This window comes from Sphaerodactylus townsendi, linkage group LG08, assembly GCF_021028975.2.
Source record: "Sphaerodactylus townsendi isolate TG3544 linkage group LG08, MPM_Stown_v2.3, whole genome shotgun sequence".
Taxonomy (NCBI): Eukaryota; Metazoa; Chordata; class Lepidosauria; order Squamata; family Sphaerodactylidae; genus Sphaerodactylus; species Sphaerodactylus townsendi.
The window spans coordinates 113124584-113143301 of NC_059432.1; the positions used below are offsets into that span (position 1 = coordinate 113124584).

The 18718-nt window shown below is 48.6% G+C and overlaps 1 protein-coding gene across 1 annotated transcript in view; it reads left to right on the plus strand.

The window, feature by feature from the left end:
* The window catches only part of CLDN1 (claudin 1), a 38123-nt gene extending 24281 nt beyond the window's left edge, over window positions 1-13842 (plus strand). The window contains exons 2-4 of the mRNA XM_048506469.1: window positions 6322-6486; window positions 8299-8383; window positions 12273-13842. Of these exons, the coding sequence (XP_048362426.1) occupies window positions 6322-6486; window positions 8299-8383; window positions 12273-12435 (413 nt within the window). The 3' untranslated portion in view covers window positions 12436-13842. The remainder of the gene's footprint in view (window positions 1-6321; window positions 6487-8298; window positions 8384-12272) is intronic.
* The last annotated feature ends 4876 nt before the right edge of the window (window positions 13843-18718 follow it).

Here is an 18718-nt window from a genome sequence, read left to right on the forward strand (position 1 = left end):
TGTTGGGCCTTCCTGTTTTCTTGGTAATGACCGTCTTTCCCAGTGAGTCTTGTCTTCTCATGTGGCCAAAATATGACAGCCCCAAACTCCAAACTAGTATTTCAAGATGCAGTTAAGATGTCAACAAAAGAAACCTTGCCACGCGGCCTCCTCCCCGGATTCCACTTCCCCTCTGCAATCGGGGAGAATAACACTGACTTATCTTGCACAGACTCTGTAAAGTACTCTGAATTCTTTGGGGCGCTGTAAGAGCGCAGAGCATTATTATCAAGAATTAGGTCCACCCAGGAAGGATGACAAGAAAGGACATCTTAGCTGGACACACCTTGTGGGAAACAGGAAATCCCCACTTGGGAGTGTTGCTGGGATCCGGACAGTTTCCTGATGCAAACGGGGCCTCACGTGATGCAACAGGGCCTCACGTGATGAATCTCGTGGCTTTCACTCAGCCCACAGCTCACGGCTTCTCCTTTCCACCCTTGCTGGCCCACCGGCCAGTCGAAAGCCTCGTGGAAGGAGTGTGCTGAGCTTTCTCTGGGAACCTCTCACAGAATACAATAGGAAATGTCTATGGCACAGGTGTCAAACTTGCAGCCCTCCAGATGTTATGGACTACAGTTCCCCCCATCCCTTGCCAGCATGATGCTGGCAGGGGGTGATGGGAATTGTAGTCCATAACATCTGGAGGCTTGCGAGTTTGACCTATAATCTCTATAGCAGTGGTGAACCTTTGGCACTCAGATGTTATAGGACTACAATTCCCATCAGCCCCACAGCAGCATGGCCAATTAGCCATGTGGTATTGCAAACTGATAAGTGTAACTCTGTATCTGGGATAAAATCCCTCCCCTCCTGATCCTCTGGGATGCTGTCCCGTTCCTGGCTGGAGTGCTTCCATTAAGCATCTCTGCTGGCGTTTTCCATACTTGAACTCCAGTTTTCATCGTTCTGATGTTTTCACGGCTTTTGTGATATGATTTTATTATTCGTGTTTTGATTTGTTGGTGACCCTTATCAGAGGAGTCTAGCAGGGCGGTGGACTCTGATCTGGACAACCAGGTTTGATTCCCCACTCCCCCACGTGAGCAGTGGACTTTTATCTGGTGAACTGTATTCCGCCTCATTAAAAGAAAAAACCAAAATTGTAACTTCATTCATCACATGCTGATCTGGGTTTTAGAATGCTCTGTTTGGGTCCTATGGCAAGTTTGTGAGCATCCTTGACTCTCCTAACAATTAAGAAAGTGGGGTATAAAGCCAAGCTGCTCCTCTTCCTCCTCCTCCTCCTCCTCCTTCTTCTTCTCCTTCTCCTCCTCCTCTCCTCCTTCTCCTCCTCCTCCTCCTCTTCCTCCTCCTCCTCCTCCTCCTCCTCCTTCTCCTCCTCCTCCTCCTCTTCTCCTCCTCCTCCTCCTCTTCTCCTTCTCCTTCTCCTTCTTCTCCTTCTCCTTCTCCTTCTCCTTCTCCTTCTCCTTCTTCTCCTTCTCCTCTCCTTCTCCAGAGTGGACAAGGCAACTGGCCAGGAAGAGCAGAGTGACCTGCTGGTGTTCATTTTGGAGGCTTTCTCAAAAGCCACATCTTTTAAAACAGTGTATTTTTTAACAGGGGTTTGCAGGGGTTTTCTCTTTTTTCTCCTTGTAAAGGTTGCTAGAGCTACTGAGACTGCTGGAGGTGGGGCTTTAACAGGGGTTAACAGAGAGGTTACTCTTTGTCCTGGGCTTACCCTTCAAAGGTGGGAGGCTCCTGAGGTGGAGTCATTTCAGTCTTTAGTTCAGTCTCTGGAACCAGCGGTAGCCCTAGCAGCTAATTTCTCTTCTTTTAAAATAAATAAATAAAATTAATTAATAAGGACATTTTTTTGGGGATAGTAGGTACAGATAGCTCAAAGGGGCACTGTCTAAAAGTTTAATATCTAAATATATAAACAAAAGCAGATATGAGGCAGGAAGCCAGCAGGATGGGGGCTGGTGTTTCACTAGGGAGTGTCCACATGTATGACATATCTGCCACTAGGCCAGAAGTCGTGGGTGTGCCCTAAGCACAATGAGCTCCTAGCACAAAGGGAACGTGTCCGTTCTCTTGAAGCCAAGGTGGCAGACCTGGAGAGCTAGAGAGAGGCAGAGGGCAACAAACAAGGCTTCAGGGACCCAGCAGCCGGGTCCCACTCCCAAGGGGACATCTCTTCAGATGTCATGGAGAATGAAGTCTAAGGTGACAGAGGGTGCCAGTCTACGGTGGGGAAGATGTTCCCTTAGATGGGACCCCTTCCTTAGTTGGTGGTCAGATATCCTCTAGCACTAGGGATACCCTCAGGAAGTGGGGGGAGCTCCTTGTAGTGGGTGATTGATCATCAGGAATATAGAGAGTTGGGTTTGTGACAGGCGTGATGACCGCATGTGGTGACTTACCTGCACCTGGTCTGCGAGGTTGCGGATGTCACGCTGCGTCTAGAATGAGCTGTTAGACAGTGCTGGGGTGGAGTCAGCAGTTGTGGTCCACAGTGGTACCAATGACATTGGGAAATGTAGCAGGTTCTGGAAGCTAAATTTAGGCTGCTAGGAAGGTTAAATCCAGGACCCCAAAGGTGGCATTCTCTGAAATGCTACCTGTTTGTTCCCAGCACTTAGGCGAGCTAGGCAAGGAGATACAGGGTCTATAATCGTGGATGAGGAAGGTGGTGCAAGGCAGAGGGTTTCAGATTTGTCGGGAACTGGGAACCTTTTGGGACTTGAGGCCTGGCCACAAAGGGGCGGGCTTCATCTTAACCAAAGGGAACCAAGGCTGCTGGTAGCTCAACATTAAAAAAAGGTGGCAGAACAGCTTTTAAAGCAGTCCCTGGGGGAGAAAGCCGACAGGGAACTGAGGTGACCGGTTGAATACAGAAGTCCATGGGGATGCAGACAGAGAAGGAGGTTTTAAATCCAACCACATACAAGTGAAGAGAGCACAGCAATGTGATGAGTGATAGTGTCTACAAAAGGCTAGAGGTGAAAACACATAAATCCCAGGTTAGGGACAGAGACAGGTATACAGGGTATTCTCTATGCTAATGATAGAAGCATTAGACCTAAAATGGGGGAGCTGGAGTACAGAGTTTTGAAGGAGGGACATTATTATAGTGGGCATCACAGAGACATGGTGGAATGAGGAGGGAACCAGTGGGATGCTGTTATCCCAGGTTACAGGCTCTACAGGAAGGATGGGACAGGAAAAATTATTGGGGGTGGAGTGGCCCTCTACATCCAAAGAGCATAGTGTCATAAAATAGACAATGCAGGAGCTGATTCCCCTACAGAATCACTGTGGATGTATATCAATACCAGGGGTGAAACATGGTTTAACATTAGGAATATGTATAGATCCCAGTAAAGAGAGGATTCTGAGATGGAAAAGAAATTAGAGATAACAAAGCAAAATGTCGTGGTAATGGGCGATTTTAACTATCCCATATAAGCTGGAAAATGCATGTTCAGGTCATAGTAAGGAGAGAACATTCCTGGATATGCTAAATGACTTCAGCTTAGAGCAGATGGTTGTAGAGACCAACCAGGAGATGTGATCTAGATCTAATTCTATGTGGGACCCAGGACCTGGTGCTGGGAAGTCAGTGTTGTTGGGCGATAGGGAACAGCGACCAATGCTGTCAGATTCAGTGCTCTCTACATGCGAACAGAGTGACAACTACTAATGTAGTTACATTTTACCTTCAGAAGGAAATTTCTCAAAGATGAGGGATAGTCTTAGCAGAAACTGAAAAGGGAAAATCAAAGAGAGTCAAAAAAAATGTCCAAGATACTTGGAGGTTATTTAAAAACACAGTCTAAAAGCTCAGCTGGAATGTGTTCCGCAGGTTAGGAAAGGCAGCCAGTCAAAAGAAAGCCACCATGGTTAACAAAGAGACGTTGAAGTAATGGAAAAAAGATGTCTTTTAGAAAATGGAAGTCCAACAACTGATAAAAGTAGAGAGAACACAAATGGTGGCAAAGAAACCAAAGTTAGCTGTAAGGGGAGGCAAAAAAAGGATTATAGAGACACATGGCTGTGAACATCAAAACCAGCAACAAACAGTTCTTCAAATTTTATCAAAGCAGAAACCAGCAAAGGGAAGCGGTAGGCCAGTTAGATGACAAAGGAACAAAGGGTGTGCTAAAGATGACAGGGAGATTACAGAAAAGCTGAATGAATTCTTGCATCTGTCTTCACCCAAGAGGAGGTGGGGAACATTCCTGCTCCTGAACCAAGCTTCTTAGGAGGCGAATCGAGGAACCCAAGATAGTGGTAGACAAGGGAGAGAGTTCCTGGCAGCCATTGATAAACTAAATGTTACCAAATCCCCTGGCCCAGATTGCATTCACCCAAGAGTTCTTAAAGAGCTCAAGCATGACATTGCTGATCTTCTCACTTTAATATGCAACTTATCCTTGAAATCAGGCTCCATCCCTGAAGACTGGAAGATGGCCAATGTCACAATCTTTAAGAAAGGATCTAGGGGGGACCCGAAATTACAGGCCAGTCAGTTTGACATCTATTCCTGGTAAAATTAGTAGAATCTGTCATTAAAGATAAAATTATAAAACATGTAGAAAAGCAAGACCTGCTGAGAAAGGAGTCAGCATGGCTTTGCAGAGCAAATCCTGTCTTGGAAACTTACTAGAGAGTTCTTTGAGGGATGTAAACAGGCATGGATAAGGGAACCAGTGGACATTGTCTACTTGGATTTCCAAAAGGCTTTGACAAGTTCCTCACCAGAGACTATTGAGGAAAACTCAGCAATGAAGGAATAAGAGGAAGTCCTCCTATGGATTAAAAACTGGTTGAAACAGGAAGCAAAGAGTGGGTGTAAATGGAAATTCTCACAATGGAGATGTAGGGAGTGAGTGTCCCAAAGGATCCGATATTGGGACCAATTATGCTAACCTATTCATAAATGACCTGGAAGTAGGGTGGGTAGCGTGGTATGGGATTTGCAGATGATACCAAATTATGGCAGGGTGGTGAGAACCACAAAGGATTCTGAAGGAGCTCAATGGACCTTGATAAATTAGGTGAGTGGGCTAAGAAATGGCAAATGCAGTTCCAGTAGCAGCAAATGCAAGTGATGCACATAGGGGCAAAATCCAAACTTCACATACATGCTACAGGGGTCCAGTGCTATCAGTCCTGAGACCAGGAGGGATTTGGGCGTCTTAGGTGCTGGTTCCATGGGCATGTCAACTCAATGTATGGCAACTGTGAAAAGGCAAAACTCTATGCTGGGATAGTGGGAAAGGAATTGAGAATAAAACTGCAAGAGATTACATGCCCTTATAAAGCTGTGGTGCGACCGCGCAGATTACTGTGTTCAGTTCTGGTGCAGCCACATCACTCAAAAGGATATTGAAGAGATAGAAAAAAGTGCAGAAGGCGGCGAGGATAAGTTGAGGGACTGCAGCACCTTCCTTATGAGGAAAGGCTGCAGCGTTTGGAACTCTTTAGTTTGGAGAGGGAGACGTCTGAGGGGATATGATTGAAGTCCTATAAAATTATGCATGGGGTAGAAAATGTTGACAGAGAAATTTTTCTCTCTTTCTCTAATACTAGAACCAGGGGGCATTCATTGAAAATGCTGGGGGGAGAGAATTAGAGACTAATAAAGGAAACACTTCTTCATAGCGTGTGATTGGTGTTTGGAATATGCTACCACAGGAGGTGAGTGGTGGCCATAACCTGGATAGCAGCTTTAAAGGGGCTTGGACAGATTTATGGAGGGAGGAAGTCGATTTATGGCTACCAATCTTGATCCTCTTTGATCTGAAGTTACCCAAATGCCTTAACAGTCCAGGTGCTGGGGCAACAGCCACAGAAGGCCATTGCACCATCCTACATGTGAACTCCCAAAGGCACCTGGTGGGCCACTGCGAGTAGCAGAGAGCTGGACTAGATGGACTCTGGTCTGATCCAGCTGGCTTGTTCTTATGTTCTTATGTTCCTTCTCCTTCTCCTTCTCCTTCTCCTTCTCCTTCTCCTCCTCCTCCTCCTCCTCCTCCTCTTCTCCTCCTCCTCCTCCTTCTCTTTCTCCTCCTCCTCCTCCTCCTCCTCCTTCTGCAAAATGCCAGGGTATAAGTTGTGGCCATGGTCTTGCTGGTTGTCAGTCAGCCTCAGTAAAGGCCCAATCCTGCCGGCCCTTGACACTGGCCCCAGTCTGAACGTGTGCCTGAGTCAACTCTGTGCCAAGATCCCTTGGAAAGCGTGCTGTTTTGCAAAAGAAACGTTGGGAATGCCTTCAGAATGGTGCAGGCTGTCTCTTTGCCTTGATGACCGAGAACGGTGATGTCTCTTTTGCAGGCAGCCTCCAGGCCACCCGGGCCTTGATGGTGGCGAGCATCCTTCTGGGCCTCATCGGAACGTTTGTCGCAATGATCGGCATGAAATGCATGAAGTGCATGGAGAATGATGAACCCAAGAAACTGATGATGGCTGTGATCGGCGGCATCATCTTCCTGGTCTCAGGTAAGTCAGGTTCCTGGACTGATTCCCTCTGGGATTCATTTCCTGTCGGTGGGTGGGCAGTGCTGGGGAAAGGGAATTTTACTCCTTCGGTCCTCCGCGGCAGAAACCGTTGGCCAGACTCTGGAAAGGTGGTGTCCTGTGTAGTGGTTTATTCCCGCACCAAAGCAAATCTTGCAGCTGTAAAAATTTTTTAAATGATTTTAAATGATGGTTTGAAAGTTTTATGTTATTTAAGTGTTTATTTGCTGGTTTTAAATATGTTGTACACTGCCCAGAGCCCTTCGGGGGTGGGTGAGATCAAATTTAAATAATAAATAGATAGATAGATAGATAGATAGATAGATAGATAGATAGATAGATAGATAGATAGATAGATAGATAGATAGATAGATAGATAGATAGATAGATAGATAGATAGATAGATAGATAGATGGATGGATGGATGGATGGATGGATGGATGGATGGATGGATGGATGGATGGATGGATGGATGGATGGATGGATGGATGGATGGATGGATGGATGGATGGATGGATGGATGGATGGATGGATGGATGGATGGATGGATGGATGGATGGATGGATGGATGGATGGATGGATGGATGGATAAGAATAAATAAATAAATAAATAAACATGGTCAGAGAGAGAGGGTAGAATTGTCACACTTGATTCCTATCCCTGCACGTGGAATGGTGGTAAATCACAGAAGCTGCCCTCACGAGTATTCAGGCGTGCAAGAATCATGCTTGTGCAAATGATGTCACTTCTGGTAAAATCCACCATGGGCTGCTCTAGGATTTTCACCAACTTTGTAGTAAAAAAAACACAGAATTTTTGCGCATCCTAGAGTGGCCATGTACCTCATCCAGTTTGTGACGGAAGCAACATTAAATTGCTAAAGCATGCCCCAATTCCTCTCTCATTTTCTCCAACTGGCTTTTTGAGCACCTGCGGGCAAAGCAATGGGGTACCAGGAGTCTCCGGCTATCTCTATAGGGAAAACTGGCAAACCTTGCTTCTAGTTTGTACGTTCATGCATGCATAGGAAAACACTTTTTTTCCCAATTTGCGGCAGCTGTGTCCCAACATACCTACTTCATAAGTGCCAACATTTTTTTAAAAAAAAACAGCACAGAAAAGGGAAGTCTTAAGGGAATAAGAGTTCGGGTCTCCCCCACTATGAGATTATTCATTCATTCATTCATTCATTCATTCATTCATTCATTCATTCATTCATTCATTCATTTCCATCCATCCATCCATCCATCCATCCATCCATCCATCCATCCATCCATCCATCCATCCATCCATCCATCCATCCGTTTGTTTGTTTGTTTGTTTGTTTGTTTGTTTGTTTGTTTGTTTGTTTGTTTGTTTGTTTGTTTGTTTGTTTATTTATATACCCCCCAACCCCCGGAGGGCTCTGGCCGGTGCACAACATAATTTCCTCTTACAACCCATACAAACAAAAAGCCCATTAAATTAGAATCAAAACACAGCGATAAAATTTAACAAAGACCTTAAAGTCCAGCTTTCCAGTCAAGGTGATGTTGCATTCAAGAAATACATTTGACTACTGGAAACGTGGTTGTGCCAACGAGTACCTGGGAGGTGCAATTTTTCACCAGCTGCCAGCAGAATCCATGCAAATGCGACCACTGTTCCTGTATGGCAGCTATCTTCTCCACTCCACTCCAAGTTCTAATATTTGAGTGGCCAAGATGATAAATTCCAAGGACAAATATTCTTGGGCACCCACGAACGCGTGGCCTGACTCACTGCCCTTCTCTTTGTCTCCTCTCTACCCACAGGGTTTGCAGCCTTGGTGGCCACCTCTTGGTATGGAAACAACGTGGCTCGGGAATTCTTCAACCCTTATACACCAGTCAATACTAGGTAATTAGAATGTGGGACACGGGTGGGCACCTGTTCTTCACGGGTTACTTCCAGTGGTGGGATTCAAATAATTTAACAACCGGTTCCAGTGGTGGGATTCAAATAATTTAACAACTGGTTGTTTGCAAGCACCATTTTAGCAACCGGTTCTGCCAAAGTGGTGCGAAGCTGTTGAATCACACCACTGGTTTACTTCCGAACTCCATGTGATATGGATTCACCACCCTGAGCCCACAAGGACAAGTGCCAGAATTTTTAGAAGGCTGATGAAGGAGGCAGATTTCCTGCCTCCCCCCTTTCCTGGAAATCTGTTGGAAAAGCTGAAAAAATATAGCCTTTCTCAGATATGTTTATATTTCCTGGCACTTGCACTCCCAACCACAGTGGTGTATATTTCCTTATAAACAACTGAAGGTGTCCCAGAACCTACCAGAACCTCAGAACAGGACATGCTAAGTAGGGGTGGCCAACCTATGGTGCTCCAGATGTTCATGGACTACAATTCCCATCAGCCCCTGCCAGCATGGCCAATTCCTGTGGATAAACCTCCATGGAGTCTAGTGAACCATTCGTGTACAGTGGTATACAGTGGAGTCTAGTGAACCATCGGTATTTGTGGACTACAGTTCCCATCAGCCCCTGCCAGCATGGCTAATTCCTGTGGATAAACCTCCATAGAGTCTAGTGAACCATTGGTATACAGTGGTATACAGTGGAGTCTAGTGAACCATTGGTATTCATGGACTACAATTCCCATCAGCCCCTGCCAGCATGGCCAATTCCTGTGGATAAACCTCCATGGAGTCTAGTGAACCATTTGGTGTACAGTGGTATACAGTGGAGTCTAGTGAACCATCGGTATTCGTGGACTACAGTTCCCATCAGCCCCTGCCAGCATGGCCAATTCCTGTGGATAAACCTCCATGGAGTCTAGTGAACTATTGGTATACAGTGGTATACAGTGGAGTCTAGTGAACCATTGGTATTCATGGACTACAATTCCCATCAGCCCCTGCCAGCATGGCCAATTCCTGTGGATAAACCTCCATGGAGTCTAGTGAACCATTTGGTATACAGTGGTATACAGTGGAGTCTAGTGAACCATTGGTATTCATGGACTACAATTCCCATCAGCCCCTGCCAGCATGGCCAATTCCTGTGGATAAACCTCCATGGAGTCTAGTGAACTATTGGTATACAGTGGTATACAGGGGAGTCTACTGAACCATTGGTATTCATGGACTACAATTCCCATCAGCCCCTGCCAGCATGGCCAATTCCTGTGGATAAACCTCCATGGAGTCTAGTGAGCCATTGGTATACAGCGCACTAGCTTTAAAGGGGTTACAGTTTATTATTTGTTTCACCATTCGGTTGTAAAGCACCAATGCGCTTTCCTGGGCTGCTCAGATTTTAATGTCATGAAAATACATGGGACTTGGCAAAAGAAAGTTCCCAGCGTAGGTGGAGTTGGTTGATGGTTAATATTGATTGGGGAGCGGGGAGGGAATAAAGAGTAAACCACTTTAAGATTTCTCATCAGGCCTCCCATAGCTCAGGTTTTGGTTCAAAGAGAAGTTTGGGGGAAGGGCAAAGAGGAGGACCAAGTATCAGTCTTCACATCCACCCTGGAAGGAGATACTTTCCCAACCTTTCCTGATATCATTACATTCCGGTTGGTGATTCACGCTCACATCTCGCAACAGAATCGTGCACCTGTGACCCCCAGGGCTTGCTAGCGATGAGACAATGCAAAGGCGTGTGTAGGGTTGCTTGCAAAACCTCCAAATGACTTCCCTCAGAAGGAGAGACCCCCGACCACCTGCTGGGAGCCATCCAACAGAGGGTTTGCTTTGGCTCACATGCTACTCCATTCCAATGCGTTGGTTAGCGAATGTCCCATTTGGTTGATTATGCTGGCTCTGTGTATTTGCCCTGTGAAAAAGGCAGACTATAAATAACGCAAACAAACAAATAAAGGCAGCAGTGGCGTAGGAGGTTAAGAGCTCATGTATCTAATCTGGAGGAACCGGGTTTGATTCCCCGCTCTGTCGCCTGAGCTGTGGAGGCTTCTCTGGGGAATTCAGATTAGCCTGGGCACTCCCACACACGCCAGCTGGGTGACCTTGGGCTAGTCACAGCTTCTTGGAGCTCTCTCAGCCCCACCTACCTCACAGGGTGTTTGTTGTGAGGGGGGAAGGGCAAGGAGATTGTCAGCCCCTTGGAGTCTCCTCCAGGAGAGAAAGGGGGGATAGAAATCCAAACTCAAAGTCAAACTCAAAATGTATCGTCCAAGGCTTTCATGGCCAGAATCATCTGGGTGTTGTGGGTTTTCCAGGCTGTGTAGCGGTGGTCTTATACTTTTTGCCCCTACTGTTTCACCTGCAGTTGTGGCTGGCATCTCCAGTTACAAGACATGCCTCTGAAGGTGCCAGCCCTAGATGAGGTCAAAACGTCAGGAGCGAAAACTATCCGACCACAACTGCACAGCCTGGAAAACCCACATCACTCAAACAAATAAAACGTTGTTGAGCTATATTGCTAAAACATGCTTTGGAATGGATTCGTGCGCCCGCTGCTGCCATTTCCGGTCTGCGTTACCAGTGTGCACAATGTACACAAATGCACTTGCTCATTGATGAAAACACTGCAGAAAAGGAGGGGAACCTAGTGGGACTCCACCAAAGGATCGGGACCCCTTTCCCCTGGCTGCCCATGTGCTTCTGCCATCTTTTAGGGAGAAAGAAAAAAACCGGGTCTGAAGATCGTAGTAAGCTGCGCACGGCAGAAGCATCAGTGGGTCGAACCCTAAACAGTTCACTGTGTGCCCTCCAGTGGTGGGATCCAAAAATTTTAGTAACAGGTTCCCGTGGTGGTGGGATTCAAACTGTGACGTAGCGCCAATGGGGCTGGGCGGGGCACGACGGGGATGTGGCCGGGCATTCTGGGGCGGGGCATTCCTGGGCGGGGCTGTGGCAAGGACGCAGCCGCTGCGCCGGTCCTTGGGCAGGAAACGGATGCACGCAGGCGCAGGCTGGCACACACACCGGTGCACCTCCTGCTAGACTGCTTCAAGTTCTGCTCGCTACTGCTGAGAGGAGGGGCGTAACGAAGGCAAAAATCACGTGGCAAAACCACCAATTAGTAACCCCCTCGTGGCACACACAAATAATGAGTAACCTACTCTCGGGAACCGGTGAGAACCTGCTGGATCCCACCTCTGGTGCCCTCCCTCGAGCATTCAGGACAGAGTGGAGAGAGAAGCAAAATGATAAAACTAATGTGCCCCATCGTGAAGCTGGATTTTCTATCCGGCAGCTGCGGAATACTCAGACCAATGAAACCTCTCAGTGTGACGTCTGTACCAGTCAGACCTTTTATCAATGCCGGGAAGATGTCAGTGGACCTAACTGTCAGAATGAGCAGCCGCAGTAAACAGAGTAAAACAGAGGTGGGATCCAGCAGGTTCTCACAGGTTCCCGAGAGTAGGTTACTACTTATTTGTGTGTGCCGAGAGGGGGTTACTCATGGGTGATTTGCCACGTGATTTTTGCCTTAGTTACGCCCCTCCTCTCAGCAGTAGTGCGCAGAACTTGAAGCAGTGTAGCAGGAGGCGCACCGGCGTGCGTGGCAGCCTGCGCCTGCGTGCATTCGTTTCCTGCCCAAGGATCGGCGCAGTGGCTACATCCTTGCCACAGCCCCACCCAGGAATGCCCCGCCCCTGGAATGCCCAGCCACGCCCCCGTCGTGCCCCTTGGCTCCATTGGCTCTACATACAGTTTGAATCCCACCACCATGGGAACCTGTTACTAAAATTTTTGGATCCCACCACTGGAATAAACGGTTCACTGTTGAGGAGTAACCAAATGTTTGTCCTTCCTTCCTCCAGGTTTGAATTTGGCCAGGCTCTATTCATTGGCTGGGCCGCTGCTTCTCTGGCCATCCTCGGAGGGGCTTTCCTGTGCTGCTCCTGTCCCCGGAGAGAAACCTCCTACCCTCCATCCCGGCCGTACCCAAAGAGCGCCCCTTCTGCAGGGAAAGATTATGTATAATGCCAAATGGAGGCGGAGCGGAAATAACTTTCTTGGCATTGAAGAGGAATTCCCAAGGGATGACGCTTTCCTGCTTTCTTTCCCAGGGCACAGCGTGTGGCTTTGAGAGATGGCTGTCCCTTTTGTAAAAGAAATGTGTATATTTATATAGATAAATGTGCGTGTGTGCATGTGTGCGCATGTGTTATGCCGGTTATATAACCATCGCTGATCTATATAGATAAATGTGTGTGTATGTTTGAATGCATGTGTGTGCATGTGTTATGTCGGTTATATAACCATCGCTGATCTATATAGATAAATGTGTGTGTATGTTTGAGTGCATGTGTGCGCATGTGTTATGCCGGTTATATAACCATCACTGATCTATATAGATAAATGTGTGTGTATGTTTGAGTGCATGTGTGCGCATGTGTTATGTCAGTTATATAACCATCGCTGATCCTGGTTATAGGATTCCTCCTTGCTCTTCCATTTGATGAGAAGCCTCGTCCCAATCGCGGAGGTGGTTGTGGTGGAAAGTGCCCTCCGATCGCTGTCAACCTTGGGCAACCCAGTAGGGTTTTCAATTCAAGTCATTCAGAGGTGGTTTGCCATCGCCCGCCTCTGCAGAGCCCCCCTGGACTTCCTTGGTGGTCTCCCATCCAAATACCAACCAGGACTGAACCTTCTTAGCTTATGAGATCTGACGAGGGCCGTCCAGTTTAGGGCAAACATGGAGGCATTCACGAGGAAACGCCAGGGAAACTTCCACACATAGGGGAAGTTTCTCTTTTTGTGTGGGATGAAACCAGAGGCCACCCTGTCGTGCTTTCTCCGTTCACGCTCTTCCCAAGGGGGGCGTTGCAATCAATATCTCTGTCCTCCGTTCCCTTTGTACATATTCTTTTATACAGCGGCAGCAGACGTTTGCAGGGTGCAAGAGGCCAAATATGCCCGCTCGGAGAATCTTTTGAAGTGTCTGAATGTATTGTTGCGATATCCGTTTCTCTTTTCCTGGAAGGCAGAGAAATGAGTGAAATTGTTAAGTGTGGGACACAGGGAAGGGCAGAATGGTTCCTTCTGGTGCTTTCCAGCTTCCCAAAGAGGCACAGAAAGGGGAGCTGAAACTCCCCAAACGCCTGACTGTCGAGACCTGTTAAGACCTGTTAAATATTTCAGCTCCTCCCTAGTTCTTGCCATGAAACTTGAGGGCACAGACTAGGGAAAACTGACTTGGACTTATATTCAAGGGTCTTGTCTAACTAGTAGCCTTGGAAAATGTACTAGTTGACAAATTGTAAAAAGAGATAAGAAGAAGAAGAAGAGTTTTGGAGTTTTGGATTTATATCCCCCCTTTCTCTCCTGTAGGAGACTCAAAGGGGCTGACAATCTCCTTGCCCTTCCCCCCTCACAACAAACACCCTGTGTGGTAGGTGGGGCTGAGAGAGCTCCGAGAAGCTGTGACTAGCCCAAGGTCACCCAGCTGGCATGTGTGGGAGTGCTCAGGCTAATCTGAATCCCCCAGAGAAGCCTCCACAGCTCAGGCGGCAGAGCGGGGAATCAAACCCAGTTCCTCCAGATTAGATACACGAGCTCTTAACCTCCTACGCCACTGCTGCTCAATAAGATTGAGGCTGGGAAGACTGATCCAATGAGATAGGGAAGGACACTGATCATCATAGTGGGTCAGAAGTCAGACGGCCAACACGATCCACACAGCACACAGTGGAATCCAAAGAAAGGTGCTGGTCTACTCAGCTACTAAGCTACTAATTCAGTGTCTTGCACGTCCAGCAAACCTTAAAAAAATTCTGTAGGTGTCGCATTGGAGAGACTATAATCTGGTCTTTCTGTTGATAGCATCAACACGCAACAGACAAAATATTTTCCGACTGACTCCTAGAGTTGGGTGTGGATGTCTGTTTTCCCCACTGCCAACAACCCTGCTGTATGTGCTCGGTCGAGTCGCTTTGTTTTCAATCCATCCGCTGCCTTCCTTGTTTGCAAAAGACGGGTTGCAGATCCGTCCGAACCTAAACCTGGAAAAACCCGAGGGGCGAAGAAGATTTTTCTACAGGGACCTTGTATAAAGTGTTAACCATTTTCAATAAACGTAACCTCTTTTTTTTTAAAGAAATCATGTCCTGTGTTTGGAATTTGTATCTGTGCCTGGAGAGGACCACAAGGGGAGGGGGCTGTGGGTCAGTGGTCGTTTATCGCTTGGAATTTCAGAAGGTCCCAAGTTCGATTCCTGGCATCTCCAGTTTAAAAAGGCCAGGCAGTCGGAGGAGTGGAAGGCCTCTGTCTGAGACCCCGGAGAGTGGCTGCCAGTCTGAGCGGGCAACGCTGACCTTGATGGGCCAGTAGTCTCTGATTTGGTATAAAGCAGCTCCAAGTGGGCGTTCTTCAGGGGGAGGGGCCGTGGCTCAGTGGTAGAGCCCCTCCTCGGAATGCAGAAGGCTCCGGGTTCAATCCCTAGCTGAGAAGGATGAGGTGGAAGGCGGTGGGAAAGATCTCTGCCGGAGATCCTGGAGCAGAGGTGGGATCCAGCAGGTTCTCACAGGTTCCCAAGAGAAGGTTACTAATTATTTGTGTGTGCCGAGAGGGGGTTACTAATGGGTGATTTTGCCACGTGATTTTGGCCTTAGTTGCGCCCCTCCTCTCAGCAGTAGGGCGCAGAACTTGAAGCAGTCTAGCAGGAGGTGCACCGGCGTGCGTGGCAGCCTGCGCCTGCGTGCACTCGTTTCCCGCCCAAAGACCGGCGCAGCGGCTGCGTCCTTGCCACAGACCCGCCCAGGAATGCCCCGCTCCTGGAATGCCCGGCCACGCCCACGTCGTGCCCCGCCCAGCCCCATTGGCGCTACGCCACAGTTTGAATCCCACCACCATGGGAACCTGTTACTAAAATTTTTGGATCCCAAAACATAAGAACGCCCTGGAGAGCAGCTGACGGCCTGAGTAGACAATGCTGATGTATTGTCTAAGGCTTTCACAGCTGGAATCAACTGGCTGTTGTGGGTTTCCCGGGCTGTGTGGCTGTGGTCTGGTAGGTTTTGCTCCTAATGTTTCACCCGCATCTATGAATGGTATCTTCAGCCATAACGTGTCTCTGAAGATGCCAGCCATGGATGTGGGCGGAGGAGAGGAGGGGGAGCAGTTTGAATTTATACCCCGCTTTTCTCTCCTGTAAGGAGTCTCATGGCTACTTGCAAACTTCTTTTCCCTTCATCTCCGCACAACAGACATCTGGGGTGTTTCCCCACTCAGCATGACCCCCCCGCGCACGGCATCCCTGGTGCCCTTTGCAAGAGCGCCAGAGATGCCGCGCGCTGAGGGGGCGTGATAGCGGCAGCGTCGGGGCGGCTGCGCTGTCGCCGCCCTGCTTATGGGGAGTGCCGGGGGACCCCGCGCTACTCTCCTCAAGTAGCACGGGGTTTAAGGTAAGTGGGGAAAGGCCCCTGGTGAGCTCTGAGAGAACTGTGACTGGCTCAAGGAGGAGCAGGGAAACAAATCCAGTTCACCAAATTGGAATCCACGGCTCATGTGGAGGAGTGGGGAATCGAACCTGGTACTCCATATTAGAGTCCACCTGCTCTTAACCGCTGCACCACACTGGCTCCAGAAATGGTGCCTGAGCATTGCAACGAAACTGGGTTTAAAAAGGTTGAGATGAGCAGTTGCTGCTGAATGGAGCTGAAGAGTCAGACAGACAAATGAAAGCACTTTTTTCGCATTTCGACGATTGCTCTCTGTCCGTGCTGCAAGACGGGGCTCGGGTGGCTCCCAGAGAGGATTAAACAAGTTCTAGGATCCATAAGAACATAAGAACAAGCCAGCTGGATCAGAGCAGAGTCCATCTAGTCCAGCACTCTGCTACTCGCAGTGGCCCACCAGGTGCCTTGGGGAGCTCACGTGCAGCAGGTGAAAGCAAGGGCCTTCTGCGGCTGTTGCTCCTGATCACCTGGTCTGCTAAGGCATTTGCAATCTCAGATCAAGGAGGATCAAGATTGGTAGCCAGATATAGACTTCTCCATCAATCTGTCCAAGCCCTTTTTAAAGCTATCCAGGTTAGTGGCCATCACCACCTCCTGTGGCAGCATATTCCAAACACCAATCACACATTGCGTGAAGAAGTGTTTCCTTTTATTAGTCCTAATTCTTCTCCCCAACATTTTCAATGAATGCCCCCTGGTTCTAGTATTGTGAGAAAGAGAGAAAAATTTCTCTCTGTCCACCTTTTCTACCCCATGCATAATTGTATAGACTTCAATCCTATCCCCCCTCAGCCGCCTCCTCTCCAAACTAAAGAGTCCCAAACGCTGCAGCCTCTCCTCATAGGGAAGGTGCTCCAGTCCCTCAATCATCCTTGTTGCCCTTCTCTGCACTTTTTCTCATCTCTCTTCTGATATCCTTTTGAGATGCGGCGACTCAGGGGAACTTTCGGAACACAGGACCTGGGACTCCCAAGTGCGGCTTTCGCACCAACCACTGCTTTATATAAGGGCATGACATTCCTTGTCGTTTTTTAATCACCTCCTTTCCTAATGATCCCCAGCATAGAGTTTGCCTTTTTCATGTGTGCCTGTTCGTCACAACAGCTAAACAGATTCTCTGCGTTGTCTCCACACTCCCGACTGCTTCAGCGCCCAACCTGAAAGGCACGCAAGAGATCTGGGGCAGGGAGCGGCAGCCGCAGGGTGCCGCCAGTATCTGCTGCAGTCTGGCGAGCCAAAGCCCAGAGGGAGGAACCATTGCAAAAGGGGGCTGCCAGAATCTGACCCGGCAATTGTTGCCAGGATGGCGCTGAGTGTGCTGCACATTTGGGGTCGGAGGGGCTGCTGGCGTCATGCCCGACTCCCTCTGTTTCCCCCCACTGCAGAGAACCCCCTCGGCCCCTCTTTGCATCTGCAAGGCAAACAGCCCTCCAACCCCTAATTAGCGAGGTTGGAAGCGGGAAGAAACTCGAGGAGTCGGCCGTTGGCTCAGCTTGTCAGAGCTGTTTGTTTCCAGCCCTGGCGGAGTTTTCTTCCCAAGTTTCAGCCTGTCAATTAGGCCCGGCTCCCGGCTGAGATGAAAGTGTCGCTGTGCGCTTCCAAGGACTCCTTGAGGCCCCACTGAAGTTTCCTGGGCCAGACACAGTAGCCCCCGCCCCCCCATCAGAGGAGTGAGGTCATCAGCCTGCCAAAGACTTCTCAAGAGCCCCATTGGATGAGACTAAGGCCCGGGCCAATGCCACCGGGGAGAATATAAACAGGCTGGCAGGCAAAAGCCGCTTCTCTCGGTATATCTCCATTGTGTTCAGAGGTGGACTGCCCCTGAACATGGAAGTTCCATTTAGCCATGATGATCCAACGCCCCTGGTGAACCTGCGCCTCCTAGAACAGTGACGGCGAACCTTTTCGAGGCCGAGTGCCCAAATTGCAACCCAAAACCCACTTATTTATCGCAAAGTGCCGACACGGCAATTTAACCTGAATACTGAGGTTTTAGTTCAGAAAAAACAGTTGGCTCCGAGGCGTGCGTTACTCAGGAGTAAGCTTGGTGGTAATTGGTGGCTTTGCTTTGAAGCAACCGTGCAACTCTTCCAACAGGTGAATCACGACCGTAGGAGGGTTTACTCAGAAGCAAGCCCCATTGTCAGCAACCGAGCTTACTCCCAAGTAAAGGCTCGCGCTTTAGTTCTTCACATGAAAATCAGTGGGATTTAAGAGCGTTTAACAGGGTTACCTGCACTGCTTCCCCAAAACGAGGTCTTAGGTTTAATGCTAATAATTGAGCCCAGCGGCCCAGGCCAGCCTAGATGTGGGAGGGGGGCACACTGTTTGCGCGTGCCCCCAGAGAGGGCTCTGAGTGCCGCCTCTGGCACCCGTGCCATAGGTTCGCCACCACTGTCCTAGAACCTGACTCTTGTGGAACCTAGAACCCTGTCAAATATCCCTTTAAAGCTGTTCAATGTAGTGAAAGCTATCACAGCATCCTTGTTTGAGTTCCTCAAGTTAATACTATTGGGTGTGTCTTGGGGCAGGGGGAACACTTTCTTCTGTCCTAAATCTACTGCCCCAAAAGTCCAGCATGATTGGAGAGAGGTGGAAAGTTCACTCAAGCATCTGTCTTCTCCACTCCACACATCATTTCATAAATCTCTATCAGGCCCTGCCCCAACCTTTTTTAAAAGACTCATCCCCGCCCCCAGCAGTGGGAGCGACAAGAAAGGCAGCCCAACCTCTCCGCCATTTTGGTTGTCCTTTTATGTGCCTTTCTCTGTGCTGCTGCTGTGTGCGATTTGCAACAAGGCCCCCGG